This window comes from Pituophis catenifer, unplaced genomic scaffold, assembly GCF_029215685.1.
Source record: "Pituophis catenifer annectens isolate HBS135680 unplaced genomic scaffold, rPitCat1.0.hap2 SCAF_3, whole genome shotgun sequence".
In the NCBI taxonomy this organism is placed as follows: domain Eukaryota; kingdom Metazoa; phylum Chordata; class Lepidosauria; order Squamata; family Colubridae; genus Pituophis; species Pituophis catenifer.
This window is the reverse complement of record NW_027256883.1, coordinates 95,035,330-95,054,962: the sequence shown is the minus strand read 5'-3', so window position 1 is coordinate 95,054,962 and position 19,633 is coordinate 95,035,330. Positions and strand designations below refer to the sequence as shown.

The 19,633-nt window shown below is 36.7% G+C and overlaps 1 protein-coding gene across 1 annotated transcript in view; it reads left to right on the top strand.

Moving 5' to 3' along the window:
• Nucleotides 1–226: 226 nt before the first annotated feature.
• Nucleotides 227–19,633, top strand: part of SLC24A3 (solute carrier family 24 member 3) — a 66,095-nt gene continuing 46,688 nt past the window's right edge. Inside the window, exons 1-7 of the mRNA XM_070939138.1 lie at nucleotides 227–301; nucleotides 2,241–2,325; nucleotides 4,839–4,942; nucleotides 10,864–10,938; nucleotides 16,157–16,182; nucleotides 16,975–17,028; nucleotides 18,442–18,575. Of these exons, the coding sequence (XP_070795239.1) occupies nucleotides 236–301; nucleotides 2,241–2,325; nucleotides 4,839–4,942; nucleotides 10,864–10,938; nucleotides 16,157–16,182; nucleotides 16,975–17,028; nucleotides 18,442–18,575 (544 nt within the window). The 5' untranslated portion in view covers nucleotides 227–235. The remainder of the gene's footprint in view (nucleotides 302–2,240; nucleotides 2,326–4,838; nucleotides 4,943–10,863; nucleotides 10,939–16,156; nucleotides 16,183–16,974; nucleotides 17,029–18,441; nucleotides 18,576–19,633) is intronic.

Sequence of the window (19,633 nt, the reverse complement as noted above, 5' to 3'; positions counted from 1 at the left end):
TGGGAAGATAGAGAAACATCCCAGAGGGCTGCAGCCGGAAACGACTTCTATATTGCTATCAAAGAATCCATATTTTTTTCTGTCTGCCTCTGGTCATAATAATTTTTTTTTAATCATATTATCAAGAAAACAAAGTAGACATACCAACTAGTTGAGCTCAATTAAATAGTCTTTCCTCTTTAGTATTAAAAAAAAAATCTCAACGGAATGCTTTTTGTTTATTTAGGCCGTCTACATGTTCTACGCTTTGGCTATTATCTGTGATGATTTCTTTGTTCCTTCATTGGAAAAAATTTGTGAAGTAAGTATCTGCTGAAAATAGTTTACCATGTTTATTGAAATGTATACATTACCATGTTTTGCATTTAATCATATTTAATTTCTTATTTTACATTTTTCATATCTGTAGTAGAGGTTTCCTGAACATCTGTATGCTTATACCATTTCCTACTCTGTACTTCTTTTATCAGTGAGAAACATAAGGAGAATAGCCTTGACTATTAGTGCTTCCCAAGAAATGTTATTGGTGGTGCTTCATGGTCTCTGAACATGGAAGTTAAGGCTAATACACATGGGGGGGGGGAATCCTCCATTCTGAATATGTCTAGTTCTTTGTAAATGTCCCCTAGCATATTAAACTTAAAAGCTGTGCAAGCTTCAGGTTCAATTCTGCAAGTTGCTTTGTAGCATCTGAAGAATGGATGCAACACCAGCAAGTAATTCATTAAAACACCCACCTCTGTTGCCTGAAGCACATGGCTGATATGGAAAAAGACACAACTGGTTTAATGACCAACAGATGTTACCTTGGCATTTTTGCATGTTACAAGAGAACTTTTCAGCATAATTGATTCTGAAGCATTGCAGAATTCCAGTGAACATATAGAAGAGTAATCCATAAGCACATGAAGTGCACATTTCCCTATTCTAAGTTTTTTAAATGAAAAACACACATTTTTTTTCTAATTTCCATATTGTTTTATTTGTCCCCTTTTAGGTATTTTTTTTTCAAATTGATGTGTTTTCTAAATGGAAAATTACTAAAGTGGTAGAGTACACAGTATTCCAAACATAGTTATGTTATTAAATGTGTGTAATACTCTTAAAGTACCAGCAGTTCCCTATCTGTTTTTCTCCATGCTCTTTTCAAATAACTGCAGCAGGGAATTAGCTTTTTAAACACTTAAATAGTACAGGAATTGTGATTGTCTATAAGGCCTGACATTAGAAAATGTTTATAAAAAAATAAGAGCTACAGTATATCCAACAGTATAATTTTGGTGCAAACGGTTTTAACTGTGTGATATGTTTGTTTGCTGTGATCTGAATTAAATTTTAAAAAGTCCTATTGGGAAATTTTCATTTCTCTTATATTTATAGAAATATAATTATATCTTTCTGTATCTTTTTTTGAGGTCCAACATTTACATAATTCCAATATATTAAACTTATTCCAAAACTACATAACCCTTTTATTTTATTCCTAGTCTAATATCATCCCCACCCTCATACCACTTTTTAATAATATATACCATTAGATTTTGATGACATAGTCAAGGGCTCCAGGATTTTTTAAAGAAGTGCTTTGCAGGACCCATGACTATAGGTTGTTGATTACTGCTTAAAAAAATACAGTCTCATCCAGAATGCATATGCAGGATCATTGTTTAAGGACTATTGTATATTTATAAAATAAATACAATACTGGGCATGTGTACAAACCTTCTGATTACAAAGGTTTCTGCATTTGTTTCATTCCAAACCTAACAAATGCTCAAGATAACTCTAAAACATGCAAATTGAAGTTGGTAGGAACTGCCATTCAATAGGACAGAGCAAAATAGAATATTTAGGAAACAGATAAGTGATAACCAAACCAAACTTCCCACTTCTCAGTCAGTACCAGTACACCTAGCCTAGGGGATAATGCATACTCAGTCATCAGTCTAGATCTGTGAAGTTGATGTTACTGGAAAAGTGCATGAAGGAAGAAAATGGCTCAACCAATTCTGGAGTTCCGCCCTTGACAAGCCATGCAATGCATCCTTATCCAGGCAGGTATTAGATGCCCTTTGCTTCTTATTTAATATTTGATCAATATGACAGTTGCTTAGATGTTTTAACTACAATTTAAATGTGTTTTTAGTTTTTGTTATCTCCTTTTATTATGCCTTGAGAAACATTAAAAGAGGTTTTAAAGTCATATCAGTCAATCAGTGATTTTTCCCCTCCCTCCACAGCGCTTACACCTCAGTGAAGATGTGGCAGGGGCAACATTCATGGCAGCTGGCAGTTCTGCTCCGGAGCTGTTTACATCTGTGATAGGTAACAAAACCACTAACTTCTAACCACTAACATTTGTGAAAATAAGAATTACTATTTATGGCTTTGTTCCTAATCCCCTCCCTTCCCCATTTTTCCTGCTGATCATCCTTTCCTTGAGCCCAGCACAGATGCACATCCCAAAAATGCTCCATCCAAAGCCTTCAGCCTTGCAATCCTGGATGTATATCTGTGCTGGGCAGGAGCACACCCACAGATCAGCTGTTTTGTGGAGGTGCGAGGCGTGTGGGGCACCTGGCTTGGTCTCCTAACCAAGTTGCTGGTATGGTAAGACTGTTCTTGAAGTGGGCGCAAGGCGTGTGGGGTCTCCTGCTGCTTTTGCAACCTCAATCAGCTGCAAAAGCGACTGCGTTTCTTGGAGGTGGCAGCAGGAGTGCATCTGCAGATCAGCTGTTTCACGGATCAAGCTGCTGGTAAGACCATTAGGCAAGGAGATGCGAGGGGCAGCTCCCCCGCCTCCCGGTACATGGGGGAGGAAAATAAGAGCTCCCTGAAAATAAGACCTGATGCCTTTTTTGGTAGCCCCAAAAATATAAAACCCAGTCTTATTTTCAGGGAAACACGGTATGTGTGTTTCTGAAACTAGCTAATGCTAATGGAAGAGAAAACCTTTGTCACAGAAAAAGTGACAGAATGGTTGTCCTATACGATGAAGTGGGATCTTGCATGATACCAACAATATTCACACTCTGAAAAATCTATGTATGGTTATTAGCAGAAGTCTATATTTGGAACAACCACCAAAACAGAGGGGCATTAATTAACACATACTCCCATGTTTTCAACTGCTAACTCTGCTGTTAGGTTACATTAAAAAGGATGGGAAGAACAGTTCATTAATCAACTGATCATTACTTTGATATGTGGTGTTTAAAATGTGGTGAGAAGGCAGCTAATGAAAGTAGTAGTAACTAACAAAGCACATGCCTTGCATTCATTATGTTCCTGGCATTTCAAAGTGGGATGCTGAGTAGCACCTCTGCCTGAAAAGTTGAACAGAGCTGGCTTAGAATGCTGCTTTGTTTTATTTTATTGGAGGTAAATGAACTGCATTGAAACAGCAGTTGAATGAGAACAGCATAAGTATTTTTAATAGGAGTTATCTGAATATGTAACAGATGGGAAGGCCAGATTGTTTGGTTGCTACTAAGCAAGAATACAGAGAAAATATACTATCCATCACCAGCAGTGTTCTGAAAGAGGGAACTCTTATATTCCAGCTTCTGATTTCAGGAAGGATGGATCAGGTGAGGAGAGCTCAGCTCTTCTAGTCTTTCTCACGGTAAATTTGACTGGAGCATCTTCTGTGTGGTCACAAAGAGAGAGAAGCCAGAGCAGCAGGCAGGGCTGTTAGACGCCTTTATGGAATGTTTGCACAGGACTCTTTGCCAGATCTCCTGCCAGGCAGGGAGCAGTGCACTTTGGTGGGGGTTGTTGCTGTAATGAAGTATGCAGTTAGAACAACCTGTCCAGCATTCTTAGGTCTATAACAAAACTTCCTGCTCATGTCAATCAAAAGTGCCATTTAAAAAACGTGAGACTTTACATCTCCAATGTTGTATCATGCTTTATATGGGGAAAACAGAATAATTTCATTTACATATTTCAGCAATCATATATGCAGCTTTTCCTGAATATATTTCCAGTACTGCCCAAATCTGAGAAATTCTTTACATATTATTATATTCAAGACAAAAACATGATATAAATAGTCCTTTTGTTTCATGACAGTTCAAAGTTACAGCAGCCTGGGGGAAAAGTGATATATGATCTATCCTCAAAGTTACGACCATCATACCAACCTGCCATGGTCACATAATCACAATTTGGGTGCCCGCATTTATGAACAATTGCAGCTTCCTGTAGTCATGAAATTGCAGTTTGTAACCTTCACAGCCAGGTTCCAACAAGCAATGTCAATTGGTAAAGTGGATTGGCTTAACAGTTGCCTGATTAACTTAACAACTGCTGTAAAAATGGTTGTAAAATCAGGTCCAATCATGTGATTACTCACTTTACAATTGTAGCAACTTAATGACAGAAATTCCAGTCCCAATTGTAGTCATAAATTGAGGACTACCTGTAGACTGGGTATAAGGAAAGTCACATTTTAAGAGCTTATTTGCAAGAATGGCTGGGAGCAGAACTTATTCTCCCTAACTTTGCCTCATCTATCTGGTTAAAAAATGCACATGGAAGTTTATTTCACCATCTTACTTCGAGACATATGTTGGTTAGGGCTCTGTGGGTTTTGAATAAATGTTAAGAAATCGTTGGTGTATGTTGTTGTAATTCACTTTATGTTGTTGTAATTCACTTTATTTTATCATGCAAAAACCACATCTGACTGCATTTGTAATTCTGCATATGTTCTCTACTTTAATCAAAGTTTAAAGATTATGCAGTTTTTTTTCTGCAGTTCAACTCAGCATAGTTCTAACTCACGATCAGAAATTTTGTCTGCCTTTTGATAACACATTGAAATTATCCCCCAGGTGTGTTTATCACAAAAGGAGATGTAGGTGTTGGAACCATTGTTGGCTCTGCAGTATTCAACATCCTGTGCATAATTGGGGTTTGTGGCCTATTTGCAGGACAGGTAAGGTAATTCATGGAATTCAAAAACATTTCTAAAACTTCTTTTAACCTATACAGAATGAGAATATGTTCAAAAATCACTTGTCCCTGATCTCTCTGTTGCCAGAACCACTATCTAAACCTCACTTTAGGAAGGTGCAAAATGCTTCACATACAGTATAGGTATTATTTATAGAATTAGATTCCTGGGTTTAAGGATTTGATTTTCACAATTATTTGAAAGTGGAACTTAAAATACCACACATTCCTGGAACAATGCTATTCACCATTGCTAAGGGCATTTTTAAAGGTGGCAAACCACTTCCACATTGCTGCCATTAAAACTATGTGAATATATCCATATAGTTATCAGAAGGAAGTTATCTGTAAGAGGATGGGTAACCTTTTGTTCATCCACAAATTTGCTTATCTTTGGATCAATATATGCTAATGTAAGTAAACAACTTTTTTTCCTTATCCATTGCTGAAATAATTAGTTGAGAGAATATGAAGAGAATTTCCATGAAATTGATTTTGGGATAATGAAAATACTACAAGATTTAGCCTAAAACAAAAACCTTACTGAATTCCATTCAGCATCTTTTCAAGTAGGAAGGAATGCAGGAATTCCTATAGGAATGCAATAGCAAGTTTCTTTTAAGTACAATAAGAGATCACTAGAATTTTTTTTAATGAATCAATGTAACACAAACGTTTAAAGCATCACCTAAAGAAATGCCAGACCCCTGGACTCTTTTGCAAGATGACTCTTTCTTGAAGTCAGCTACAGAAAGAGTCATGCTAGAAGAAATCTGAATGGTCCCAACTTCTGTTAACTTTATGTAAGATGCTAAAGACCTTGGTTTTTCCTCAGACATTTGGGCAGGATGTTAAGTAAACTCCACTTTTTTTGACTATGGATTTGCCAGATGGAAGAATCTATTTGACCCTTGTTTTAATTTTTTTTTAACTTATTTGAGATTGTTACTGTTTGGGAATTTTAATGCACTGTCAGCCACTCAGAGTGGCAGTAGCAAGATGAGTGGCCATATAAATAGCTTAATAAATAAATAGCTAAAGATACAAATATATATTCAAGCTCTCTATTTTATAGTCCAAAATACTTGTGGCTCTTCGCCGTAGTGAAAGGTGCTTCTTTAAGTATTTGAATACCAAACTATTTAGCACATTACGGCTAATTTCCAGTTTCTTGAATTGTGGTTGGAAGCTAATTCTATCTGACTCCAGAAAGTAAAATTCTGACAATCATATTTTCAATTGACTTTTGAAACTAGACCCATATATAATGCATTATAGTAATTTGGTCAGGAGATTAGTGAAGCATGAAGCATTATGCCATATTTAGTGGCTATTACAGTACTATCTGTCTAGTTAATGATTAATACAGGGAAGGGAATTAAATTCAGGAGAAAAGGTATTAATACTCAATTTTTCTATTTGTATAGCTGTTCCATTCATCCTAACAAAATGTGACATCTGATTATTTGTTCAGACTAGATGAGTAACCCCTCAAAATCAACAAGGATTTCTTTTAAAAAAATTATTCAATTCTAGGTGAAGTTGACTTAGAATTTTATTCTATTATGATACATTATAGGCCTAAGGGAATTCTTATACAATAAAATCACATATTAAACCCTAGACAGACAAAATCTGTTGTTTCCTCATTTACATGAACCCCACTGAAATGGAAGGCTTTTCTTACCTTCTGGAAAGCAAAAGGAAGAAAGAAATTTAGGAATTTATCCTAGATGTATTTGGTAGATGTCTCCTTGTAATATACCTTCTTTAGAATCAAACTCCTATTTAAAAAGAAAAAAGAAAAAAAGCTAGTCCAGCAAATATGTAGCAAAAGTTGATAGGTTAGTTCTCCTGATAGCACCAAGTGCTATAAAATTTCTTAAGTATTATGGAAAAATACATGTAGTATTTTAAAAGATAAAAAGGATTTGCAGCCTAAATGAAGCATGGGGATGGATAGATGTGCATTTTTTTCAGTTAAATTCTGAAATGGGAGAAACTGAGGTCTTCTATAAGGGAATTTCTCAGTGGAATTTTCTTTACATTTTATATTTCCTTTCACACTTAGTTTTCCCCTTTTGCTATAAAGCTATACCTTGTTGGAGAAATAGTTGCTTGTTTGTGTGTTCATGCAGAGAGTAGCATATTACATAACCAGGATAATAAAGGAAACTTATATAAATGGCATTAAATGGTAACGTAAATGGCATATAAAACTAAAATAATCCCAATCAGACCATTCAAGAAAGATAATTTATGCAACACACTGCCTTTTGCATCATCACAGCAATTACACAAGAGTAATTTTGCAATAATCATGCACCAATTTCATACCTGGCTTTAGATAAAGCACTTTTTAAAAAACTCCTATCTTCCTATGTCCAGTGCCAAACATCTTCTGTTTGGCACTGGAAATAATGGCACTCACTTGAGTCCTATAAACAAATACTTTGGAATGAATAATCCATCTGAAGCTTTCCATATGTTTATTTTAGCAACTGAAAACCTCATTTCATCTCAGTATTTTCATATCACAAAAGACTTTGTATCACATGATCACAGTCACCATCTTTACTTTTTTTCCTACTCTGTGGGCACCCCTGAACCTTTGGAGTATAACGGGCAACCTATATCTTTTTAAAGGTAAAACAGAAGGTAATTAAGATCTGTTCATGCCCAGCTGACAGATAATCAACATAGAGGAGGTACAAGGCTAAAGGGGAAGAGAGCTCTGCAGTGCTGCTGCTGTCAGCTGGACTATTTCTGAACAAAGATTGAATGCACTATACTTTGTTCAAAAATAGCCTGCTGAGAGGTAGAAGATAAGGAGGGGCTTTTGGGGTGAAATGGAAAGAGGTAATAGGTAGCAAGCAGACTGTTATTGGCTGCAAAGGAATGGCAGCGTTAAACTGAGAGAACAAAAGTGGCCAGTAGAAATTGGACAAATACCAACCATCCCACAGCATCCCCTGAGCAGATCAGCAATCCTATTATCAGGAAAGCATGCCATATCATACTCAAAAATATTGTGTTGAAACTAGAGTAGTTAAAGACCATATGAGTTGCCTCAGTTATGAGCTAGGCATGAAAGGATGACATGGTATCAGCTGTAGTTAGGATCAAGGAAACGCCCTCACATTATTCCCAATAGCAATTTTATCTGTTATATCCATAAAGTATTGTTAGCACCAAAGAGCACTAACTCTTGCAAAGCACTACGCCATTCCAGGTCTTGCAAATGAAGTACTAATTTTATGTAAAAGAAATGTAATATTTAGCAACATAGAAATAGACAGTGAAGGATCCACAACTACAGCAGGTTTGCCCAACAGAATATCCTCCCTGATTTTAATCTGAAGATTATGGGTCATATAAACTTTATCAAACTAAACTGTCATATAAGAAAGAAATCTTATAGATGGCTAGATGCATAGTTGGGTGACTATTTAGTTAGGATATACCCTGGGAGGTGGGATGCAGAGATGGGTTTTAGCAGGTTCTGACCAGTTCTGGAGAACTGGTAGCAGAAATTCTGAGTAGTTCGGAGAACCGGTAGTAAAAATTCTGACTGGCCCTGCCCCCATCTATTCTCTGCCTCCCGAGTACCAGCTGATCGGGAAGAAATGGAGATTTTACAGTATCCTTCCCCTGGAGTGGGGTGGGATGGAGATTTTACAGTATCTTTCCCCTGCCACACCCACCAAGCCATGCCACGCCCACCAAGCCACACCCACAGAACCGATAGTAAAAAAAATTTGAAACCCACCACTGGTGGGGTGGGAGTTCTGCCCAATTTATTTGTGCCAAATATTCTTTGAGCAGCGATAATTCAAATGCTGCTTCTCTTCTCCAGTTCTGCATTTTACCAACTACAAGTAATTCAAATGGATTCAGTCTTTGATCTATTTTATCATGATTGTTTACATGAACTTGCTGCCCCATAAAATGATTTTGGGTGTGATTGTTTTGGTACAAAATGCTCTCTGAAAAAGTTTGCACATATGATGTACTAAATGCACTAGATGTTGTAAATAATGCAGGGTTATTTTAAATAATAAATAATATAGTCTTGATTCATGCCACTAAATAAACTTAAAAGAATATCTTGTTATATAGAATCGGAATTCTACAACTAGTGTGAAATATGTTACCACCAAACTGACTTGAAACATCCTAGTATTGTAACCCACAGAGTGATTTGGAATTTGATGACAATAACTCAAGCCTCACCTTAATGCAGTGGCAAAATGAGACAGCAATGGGGCAATAAGAGACCTGTGTTGATATAATGAATCAAATCCCTTCAGACTGCAAATCAGCAGTATTCATATTTTCGATAGCTTGCTTTTATGATGAATCAAAACATTTATTAGCATAACAAGGAGTGAACTGGAAGCACGTGATTTCTTTATATATTGTGTTTTTTGAGCTTGTGTGAATCTATATCAATCATCATTCAAAAATAGAATTTTTCCAGATGCCATCTGATTTTGTCATCTCAATGCTTAAACATATATAGTTTAGTTTCTTAGAGGAAAAAGTGTTCCTCTTTTCTAGCATTAAAGAAGGAAAAGCACAGGAGTCTACTGGGTCAATTTTCAGTTTTCACTAAAACCAAGATGCCAGAAGCAATAATAAATCCGTTACTAATGATCATAAATCTCTTTCTGATTGCTGGCATAATCAGTCCCTCCCCACCCCCCATAAATGTTCATACATGTTCATAAGTGATCTTTTGGTCCACATCCAAGGTCAGATTCAGAAATAGTTCGACACATACTTGGTATGGGATAGTCTGCCCTGACTTGTTCCCACTTCTGGAACATGGTTTCAGGAAAAAAGAATTCTCTTCTTGCTGTGAGGATTCTCAGAAAAACCCATCCCTTTCAGAGGCGTGTCTTTCCCTCCTGAAAGCTGAGCCCCTCAAAGCTGAGCAGTTCAAGCCCCCAAACTAGAGAAACCAGCCCCCGGTAAATAACTGTGGTGGGTCTACTCCAAGCCTGAAGAAAGGTGGAACAGACCAACCCATTTGCACAGGGAAGGAGGGGGTAACGTTTCTCTGCCAGTGCCTCATCTTGTTGCTCTCCTGCCCTTTTTTACACAACAGTCATTCTGGTATCTCCCAAGCCAAACTGACAAACTAGCCTCAGTCAGCAAGACCTGTCATAGACACCTCATTCAGCAGGTTTACTTTTGTCTGAATGCAAAAGAACCAGAATTCCCAGCGCAAGCCCTGCAAATACAATGTACTGAGATCTGCTTCTCCCCAGTCTTTCTAGCTGACTGCTCAGCTGCCTTGTCAGTGCCCCAGAGCCCATTTGCCTATTAGCTTGCTACCCATCCCAAACGCTCACTCATTGTCTAATCAAAAGGGTTACTTTAAATTTCAGATAGAGCTATCATTTAAGGAAACCAGTATCCTTTCCACCAATATTTTATACAACCAATGTCAATCCCTGCCACGTTTGTGTGTGTGTGCATGAGAGAGAGAGTGTGTGTGTTTGTGTTGCAGAGCCATCATTTGCAGTGGAGCAATACTCTGGAATTCAACATTGGGGTGCACAGCATTGGAGAAGGTTTTGAATCAAGACAAAGCAGGGCAGAACCTGCTTTATAAAAATAAAAATCTGGCTTAAATTGCCTTGATTCACTTTGAATTCAAGCTAAATCACAAATCAGAACAGAGAATCCCTCATTGTGTGGAACTACGGTAGGTATTTTTCCTTGAAGTAACCTTGGGTTTCAAAACTGCAACATTTTCAGATCTCTCATAGTGAATAATTGTATATGGGAAACAGCACCCCAAACTTCCAAATCATTTTTAAAACCCTTTCTTGCTATTCATTTTTGATGCAAAGTTTGTGCTCGCCAATTCATTTTCTTTTTGCTTTTTTTTCTCAGATAGTTGTACTGTCTTCTTGGAGCCTCTTGAGAGATTCAGTGTATTATACCTGCTCGGTTGCTGCACTTATTTTGGTAAGTACTGAATGGTTATTTTCCTAAATAAAGGTTTTGGTTATGTACGTGCGCATGTCATACTGACCTAGCCAATCAAATTTTGGTTTGCATTTGTGTATATGCCTATAAATTGCCTAGCTAATTTATGGTTAGACTTATTGTACAAATCCACAACTGAATTAGCCATGGTTAATTTGGCCTTGGATAAGAATGTGATGTGAATTCAGTCTCTGACTGCCCTTAACAAACAAGAGTGTTGATCTTCCTATTTTGTAAGATTTTAGTAATGAGAGATGCTTTAACCAATAATTATTGATTGTTTTTCTCTTCTGGACATTCCATTTAATTGAATATAAGTCACACTCCTTAACAATTTCAGGCTTTACTTTAGTGACTCTTTAGATTTTGTCCATTGTGATCTGAAAAAGCTTGTTTCAAAACTTTAGAATGTGAGGCTTTAGGTTTAGATAGCCACAGCTGTATTGAACACACCAAATTTTAGTATTTAAAGTAAATGCTATACATTCTGAAGTCTTGAAACGTATGTTGTCATTCAGAAAATATGTCTTAATAACTGAATATTGACATAAAATTTGTTTTGTGAACTGCCAAGATGTTATTTTGTGCTATTTACAAAAGGGATAGTTGTTATTCCTTCTTTCCATCTTTAGATGTTTATTTCCTGTTATATTTTATTTATGCCAGCTGCAATTTCCAGTCTTTCAGCAGTTTACAGTAATTACAAGAAAAACAAGCATTTAAATAAAATGTTCACAGTAGGAACTAAAATAATAAATGACATGAAAACAATCCCATTGGGTGACATCAATAAACTCTTTGGATTAACTCAGTTTTCTGGAGGTCTGAAAGGCTAAGATTGAGATATCTTTTCAGATATATTGTATGTCTCAGGGTATCTGCTTGAATTTATGAAGACAGAAATCATACTTGTGCATGACCTTAGTCATCAATATGTTCTATAACAATGGCTCTAAAATGGTAGCCTAAGAACATTGATGTACTGGTGTACTTTCAAGCAGGGCTACAATTCTGGGCTGCAAAAATCTGGATTAATGCTAGTTGATGGCAAAAAACAAGATGTCTATTTATGTCTATGTCTTTGTTGCTATTTAGTGGCAATCATGATTTTTGCAAGCCACATCTGGTAGCATGCTAAACCTCTGGCAATCCATAAATTCTTGGCTTCCATTACATGAGTTTTTTATGTAAAGAAATTCAACATATTGTTACTACACTGAGCAGCACTACCTGGTACAATTAACATATTCGCATGATTTCAGCTGGTTTGAGAATCTATAGACAACTACCTGAAAGTCAAATTCCTCTCAGAGAATATTGTAAAAGTAAAAGAGATTATTTTATATTGCATGATTCTATATCACTTATTATCTGACCTAGGATTAATAATATCTTGAGATTCCAAGAAACCCAGTGCAAGAGTTTGTGGGGCAGGTGAAAAAGTTAATGTGGCACATAACTTTTATAACAGAATACTGGTTGTGCATTAAATATAGGGATCATTACTTACTTTCATTCCTTCAAGATCTCAGAAATTGGAATTCTGAAAGTAAAATGAATTTCCTCTAACAGGGCTGCCACAAAGAAGAGGGAGTCAAGCTATTCTCCAAAACACCTGAGGGTGGGACAAGAAGCAATGCGTGGAAACTAATCAAGGGGAGAAGCAATTTAGAACTGAGGAGAATTTTCCTGACAGTTAGAACAATTAACCAGTGGCACAACTTGCCTCTAGAAGTTGTAAATGCTCCAACACTGGAAGTTTTTAAGAAGATGTTGGATAACCATTTGTTTGAAGTGGTGTAGGGTTTCCTGCCTAAGCAATGGGTTGGACTAGATGACCTCCAAGCTCCCTTCCAACTCTATTATTCTGTTCTGTTCTGTTCTGTTCTGTTCTATTCTATTCTATTCTATTCTATTCTATTCTATTCTATTCTATTCTATTCTATTCTATTCTATTCTATTCTCCACCTACCAGCGAGTAGCATTTTTGCAAGGAAAAAGGGATAGTACAAACTGCCAGACGTTACATATTATATAGCACCTATATCTTCCAGGAGCTTCAGTAGGAATATTATAATTTTATTCGACTTTGTTAACCATTTTATTTTATTATTTTTTTGGGGGGAAATTTTATTTTTATTTTTAAACATACATAAAAACTTAAAACCATCTTCAATTACACACAATGTGTTGGTTGGTTACAAGTCTTTTGTGCGTCTTCACCATATTCATAGCTTACAGTTTATCTAAATTTTTATATTAATGATCTTTAGAAAGGAACAAATTGTTAGATATAGTGAATTATTGAATGAAAAGGGTGAACTTAAATCTATGCAAGAATTAGAAGAACAAGGTATAAAGATGAATTGGTTTTCCTATCTGCAAATACATTCTAGATACGACTTTGTTAACCATTTTAAAGTATTATATTATATAGGCTAAAAGGCTTTATGTCTCTATTTTAAAATTTGTATTTATTAGTTTTGGATTTAAATAATAAATCTAAATCATTTTAAGTAGTATGTTTGTATTGTTGTTTGTAGTATACTTGATATGGGCTGGAGATTTATTCAAGAAACAATTTCCTTTCCAATACTGGACAGGTAGTCCTTAACCTCTGATCATTCGTTCAGCAATCATTCAAAATTATAACAGTGCTGAATGAAGGGATTTACAACTGGTCCCTGAAGTTATGGAAGTTGCAATGCCCCATGTAATCTGAGCACTTGGCAACTCATTTGCACTTACATCCGGTTACCAAGTGCCCCATGATCATGTGATCACCATTTTCAATCTTCCCTGCTGGCTTCTGTAGAAAGTCAATGGGAAGCTGGCAGGGAAAGTCAGTTCTGTTGCCTCCAAGCATGATTTTGGCATAGGGTATTTTCAGCCAGATCCCAGAGTTGAGAGGCCTCCCTTTCATCTCTGGGGACTGGATGACAAAACTCCATCCTGAAATCCAATTGGGATTTAGGCATGGGATGTTTTCAGCCAGCTCCCAGGATCTAAAGACTGATTGAAGATGCCCTGTGCCAAAATCCAAGCAGAATTTTTAGATTTTCATTCCCAAAGTAGAGAAGTTTCAGAAGCTTCTTGACTCTGGGGCTGAAAATCCAAGAGGTTCTGAGGCTCTCACAAATCTCCCCTGACCCTCCCATGCATCCAGGGGTGAAATTTACTTACCTTCCCTACCGGTTCACCAATGTGCATGCGCTGCATGCGCACGAGCGGAGCGAGCGCGTACCATCATCTGCACATGCGCAAAGACTTCTGCATATGCACAGAGGCTTAAAATGTCGCAAAAAAGCAACGTCATGATGTCCGCGTCAGTGGTCGGAGTGTCCCGCTGCCGCTGCTACCAGTTTGCCCAATCCGGATAGAACCTGTTCGATTTCACCCCTGCATGCATCCCCAAGCACCCCCTTGCTCCCTCCCCATCCTGTAGGGCCTGGAATTTAGAATTCCCTTGATTGTGGGAAGCCAGCAGAAAGTTGCCATGCCTAACAACTGGGACATTAACTTAATGATGACAACTGGGACTGCATGGATTGCCGGCACAAAGCAGTTGCACTTTATTGAATGCATTGCTTAGTGACTGCAATTCCCCTCCAATTGACATGGAAGTTCAATATGCAGGTTCAATACTACTTATATTGAATATTTATATAGCTATTTGTATGGTGAGAGAGTGATTGGTTGCATTTTGAAAGTGCTAATACTCTGTATGATGCTGATAGTTATATTTTCATTTTGATAGAAAATTAAATAAAGAATAAATTGTATGAATTATGACAGTGAGCCTAATATTTCAAGTACAGTAGGTGGTGTCTCTAACCATTCAATGTGAAAACTTCATTCTCCTTCTTTAAATTGCTACAGACTGTTCGTTAAAACAGTCCCTTTCCCCCTTTTTTCAGCCTCTTGCCAAGCCTGGAAAAAAAGGGAAGCTGCTTTAATAGACACATTCACTTTAATCCCTTGACATCTTAAGCAGTTGCGCCTTCTTCGGGCTCATGCAGAATAATTCTATAGTAGAATTAGGCTCTGCTCAAGCAAAGTCAACGCAGTATCATGAAAGCATGCAAAGCCCTCTTTTTTTCCGTTGTCAGATAATATTCTAGGAATCTTTAGCCAAATTCAGATGGCAAAAAAGAAAAGTTGTGAAATCAGAAATGCATTTTTGCTGTCTTCCTCTGCTATGATATTTTATTACTGCATGAATGTTTCCTGGCCTGTAAGTTACTTCATAATAAGGCCTGTAGTTATAGGTGATAAGTAAAAATGAACAGATAACCAGATGTATATTTTAACCACCTAAATATAAAAGAAGTAGAAAGCTAGAAGTGTAACTGTGCAAATACTACTCCTAGATATTCATTCCAGGTACTTTAGTTCGCTAGCATCATCGTAGGCACATCTGAAAGAAAAAGAACACAAATCAAGTGGAAGCACAGAATGTCAGTGCGCCCTAGTGGTCGCCTAGAGGAAAGCTTCTTCCTGGTGGACCTCCCAGAAGAGGAATAGAGCTATATGTTGATTGCAGAAGGAGCTGCTAGAATCAGGGATTGTGATTTCAATATGGAGATGGAAGACTTGAATCTTAGAAAGTTTTCCCACCTTCAGAATGGATATGTGTGTATAAAGTGACATCAAGGGAAAAGTGGATATATGATGTACTATTCAAATTTATGCATTTTCAATATATGAAAATAGTGGTGCTATTCAGAAAGATCCCATATGACTAGCTATTTATCCAACTGAGTTCTTCACATGAAGTTCACAGTGCAAAGTGGAGAGTCACATGTGTTGCACATACAACTATTTAACAGAACTTTATATCACACTTACTTGCTTGTCTATATGATTTAATATATGCATTTTATTCAAAATTTGATAAATTGCTGTTGGATAATTAAATTGAAAACTCAAACTCTGAAATGGTATTTATAAATATAACTGATTTATTTAAACTCTGCCTTTTTAAGTCACATTAATTTAAAACAAAAATTACATGTAATGTATGGAGTTCTACATTTCAGATGCTTAAACAGTCTGAGAGAATGAAATGTGTAGAATAATTTGGGTTACAGAGCCAGCATAAAATACTGAGATATGAGATTCTTTTTTTAAAAAGCAATAGATATTTTATTAGCAGTCCTACACAGTAATACTTATTTTTTCATTTTTTTCTCCTCAGTTTATTTATGATGAAAAAGTTGCTTGGTAAGTAGTACGGTTGTCATTTGCCAATTAAGAAAAGTAAGGAAAACTAGTGTTCTGCTAAACAGCTCAGGGACCAATTTCCATCCTGCAGGAAAACTAAATAATAGAATGATTTGCCTAAATCTTTTTTAAAATTAAAAGAGAAAACCTTTTTTCCAGGACTTTTGGATCAGCCATCAGGATCAAAGTAATTCTCCCAACCAACCTTAAATGTAATGCCAAATTCACATAAATAAAGAGAAGGTTGGTAATAAGGAATTGCACTGCAGGTTTTAGTGAATGATTATGATGAGCTGTGTCAAAAATGCAGTTATTTGTATGTTCTCCATCCATTATATATTGCTAGCTCTTTTGTCAGATGATACTTCCATTCCAAATAATTGGATGTGTGGGACATGCATAGACTAAGACTTATAGTTTGGCCCAACATTTTAGGGATTTATTCTTCGCAAAATCACATCTCAGGAGAATGAGTACCATCTCAAGGTCAGAGTTGAAAAGAATTAGCATGCTGTTTTCAGTTGTATGTTTTGCCAGTCACTCTGTTCTGCCTTCTCCCTGTCCATCCAGTTTTATTTCTGATACCCCAGATTTCTCCTTTCACTATCAGGGGCTATCTCACTCTCCATAAGCAATATTATTATTAGAGGGTATCTTGCCCTCTATGCTCCATATTTGTCATCATTCACCCTTCCTTGTGTCATTGGCCTGGATTTCAGAAGAGAAGGCAATCATAGTCATGGAATTGTGCTGCTTATTTTTTTCCTTTCTTCCCCCCTTGGCTGATCACAGGTGGGAGTCCTTAATCCTAGTGCTGATGTACTTCATCTACATTCTTATCATGAAGTAAGTGCAATATGTCCTGGCCTGTTTATTATTCCATGTTATTTTATTTTAGACAAATCAATGTCCTTTTGCATTGGCTTAAAAGCTTCTCCTCAATACAATACAATTTTTGTACACTTTGGCAGTTATATCTTCCTATTTTAATTAGCAGAGACACTTCCCAATTTAATTAGCAGAGGGGTTTTTTTTCCCAGCTTCTCCACTTTCTGTCATTGGTCATCCTACTCTCATATTAGCAAAATATGAGAAAATATGAGAAAAAACTGGTCATCTGCAAGGCAGCAGAAAAGATTTAATATTCTCTGTGTCTATTTGTTTCAACCTTGTGGTAATCTGACCTTCTAGAATCCAGATGTGGCAAATCTAGCCATATTGCAGCCTGTCTCATTACTAGCCCACAGCTGGGGTGGGGGGAAAGGTTACATAGAATGTTTCGTAGAATAGACAAACAAAAGATTATTGAAGGAAACAAAAGAGCTTGGTACACAAATATAGCTGGACAGTATAGAAATATGGGAAACAAGTAAATAAATAAATAGGCTCTATTTTCCATCTGTGTACATCAAGTAAAGCAAAGGCCAAGTTTTCTGCAAGCTGAACTCTGCTGTTGATGACTACTTAGACATGTCTAAGTTACCTTGGCAACGATACAGAAGTCATTTGTTTTTGTCTCCTTTACAGCCAAGTCTAATTTATAGCCCTGCATGTATTGGTAGTTCCTGTCCAAGTATTAAGCAGGTCTGATTTGGCTTAACTGTTTTGAGATCAGTGAATGTTAATTAATACAAGTCATAGAAACTTGTTCCTACAGGTTTCATCATATGTATTATTTTTACTTTACAAAAAACTATAAACTGTAAATTTATAAACAGGATTTACCTATCCATGAGTAGAATTCTGACTCCCAAGATAATCACAAAGCATGCCAAAACTAAGAGAGGATAGTGTCAAGATTTTGCATAATCAGACTCTTAATATCAAAAGTGAATAAAAATGTGAACAAAGCAGTAACTTCTGAACCAGGTTAAAATTTGATTCGATTGGCAGGACAAGTGAAATTATGAGGAACGTCACCATGGGACATCCTCGTATCACAAAACAAGCTACTTAAAATGAAGGACAGGTTATAGGGCCAGCTGGAGCCAAACTGATTCCTTTCATCATGTAACCGGGCAAAACATCAAATGCTGGGCCTCATGAAGGTGACCCAGTAAGAAGCATACTTTAGCAGTAAAGTAAAAGGTTGCAGGATTCCAAATGAAAATTGTCTGGGCCTTCCCAAACAATAATTCAAAAGTAGCTGCTCTGCTGCTTCCCTTACCACATTCAGCCAGGAATCTGAAATGAGACCAGAGGGTCATATAGCATCTAACAGTGCCTAAAATAATTCCTAATTCTTTCTTCTTTGTGTAGATTTAATGCCAATCTTCAGCATATGTTTGAACGGAGGACAAAAAATGTAACAAATATGGTGAATGGATTAGCAAATAATACCGAGATGGATGACAACAGCAATTGTGATGCTACAGTGGTATTACTAAAGAAAGGTAACTGTTCCAGTAAGTCGACCTGCTTGCTTGCAGAACTCTAACATTAATGAGCTAGAAACTCAGGGCCAATCTAGGGATTTTTTTAATCCAATTGAATTTCATCTATGGAATTTCCCGTTTCATTTTCCAATCAATAGCAGTAATACAGACCCTCATTTACAAGTTCCAACTCCAAAGCTATTATTTGCTGTATACATAACCATTGGGCACAACTGGTCGTGATAAGGTTAGTTTCTCTTCTACCCGCTCCACAGAACTTAAGTATAATATAAATCAATTTCAAGGAGAATTCCAAGCAGAGGATGGATGGATGGATGGATGGAAAGAAAAAGAAAAGAAAGAGAGAGAGAGAGAGAGAGAGAGGGAGGGAGGGAGGGAGGGAGGGAGGGAGGGAGGGAGGGGTTGGCTAGTTGGAGTTAGGTTTTATGAGTACATTAGAGTAACTCTTTCTCAGCAGATTTTGAAATATTTTATTAGCCTCAGATGCGGTATATACATTTTTCTATTAACTGTATAAAGGTCTAGTGCTAGTTGAACCAATTGAATTTCCTTTTATAAACTATTTTAGATGCTTCATATTCTGGCACTGATTCATGTATCACTACCTGCAGATTAAGTCACATTGAATACAATTTGAAACTCCTGTATTCATTTTTAGATATTAAGCTTTTATATACTATATTTAATGTTTATATAATAAGCGAAGTACTGTTTTTCTGTTGTCACTAAGCATTCCTTTAATCATTATATGCTTTTTCAGATTTAGCTGAAGAATGAGATAGGAAGGTCTTAAATAAAATAAAGCGAAGAGGCAAAATTAGTCCATTCTCATTATCATTAATAGCCAGTTTTCATACTTCATGAAGGAAGAAGCCAAACTTCATTTGCTCACAGAGTTAACAAATTATTCAGCTTTTTCTGCTAAGAGCGGAAATAACTGAACAGTCTTACATCCTCTTTCCAACTCCTCCCTTTACCATGTCTCCCCCGCACATCTTCTCAGCCTGTCTCTCCTCCTCCCGCCCATTGCCTACTTGTCCTTAGATAGGCAGCAG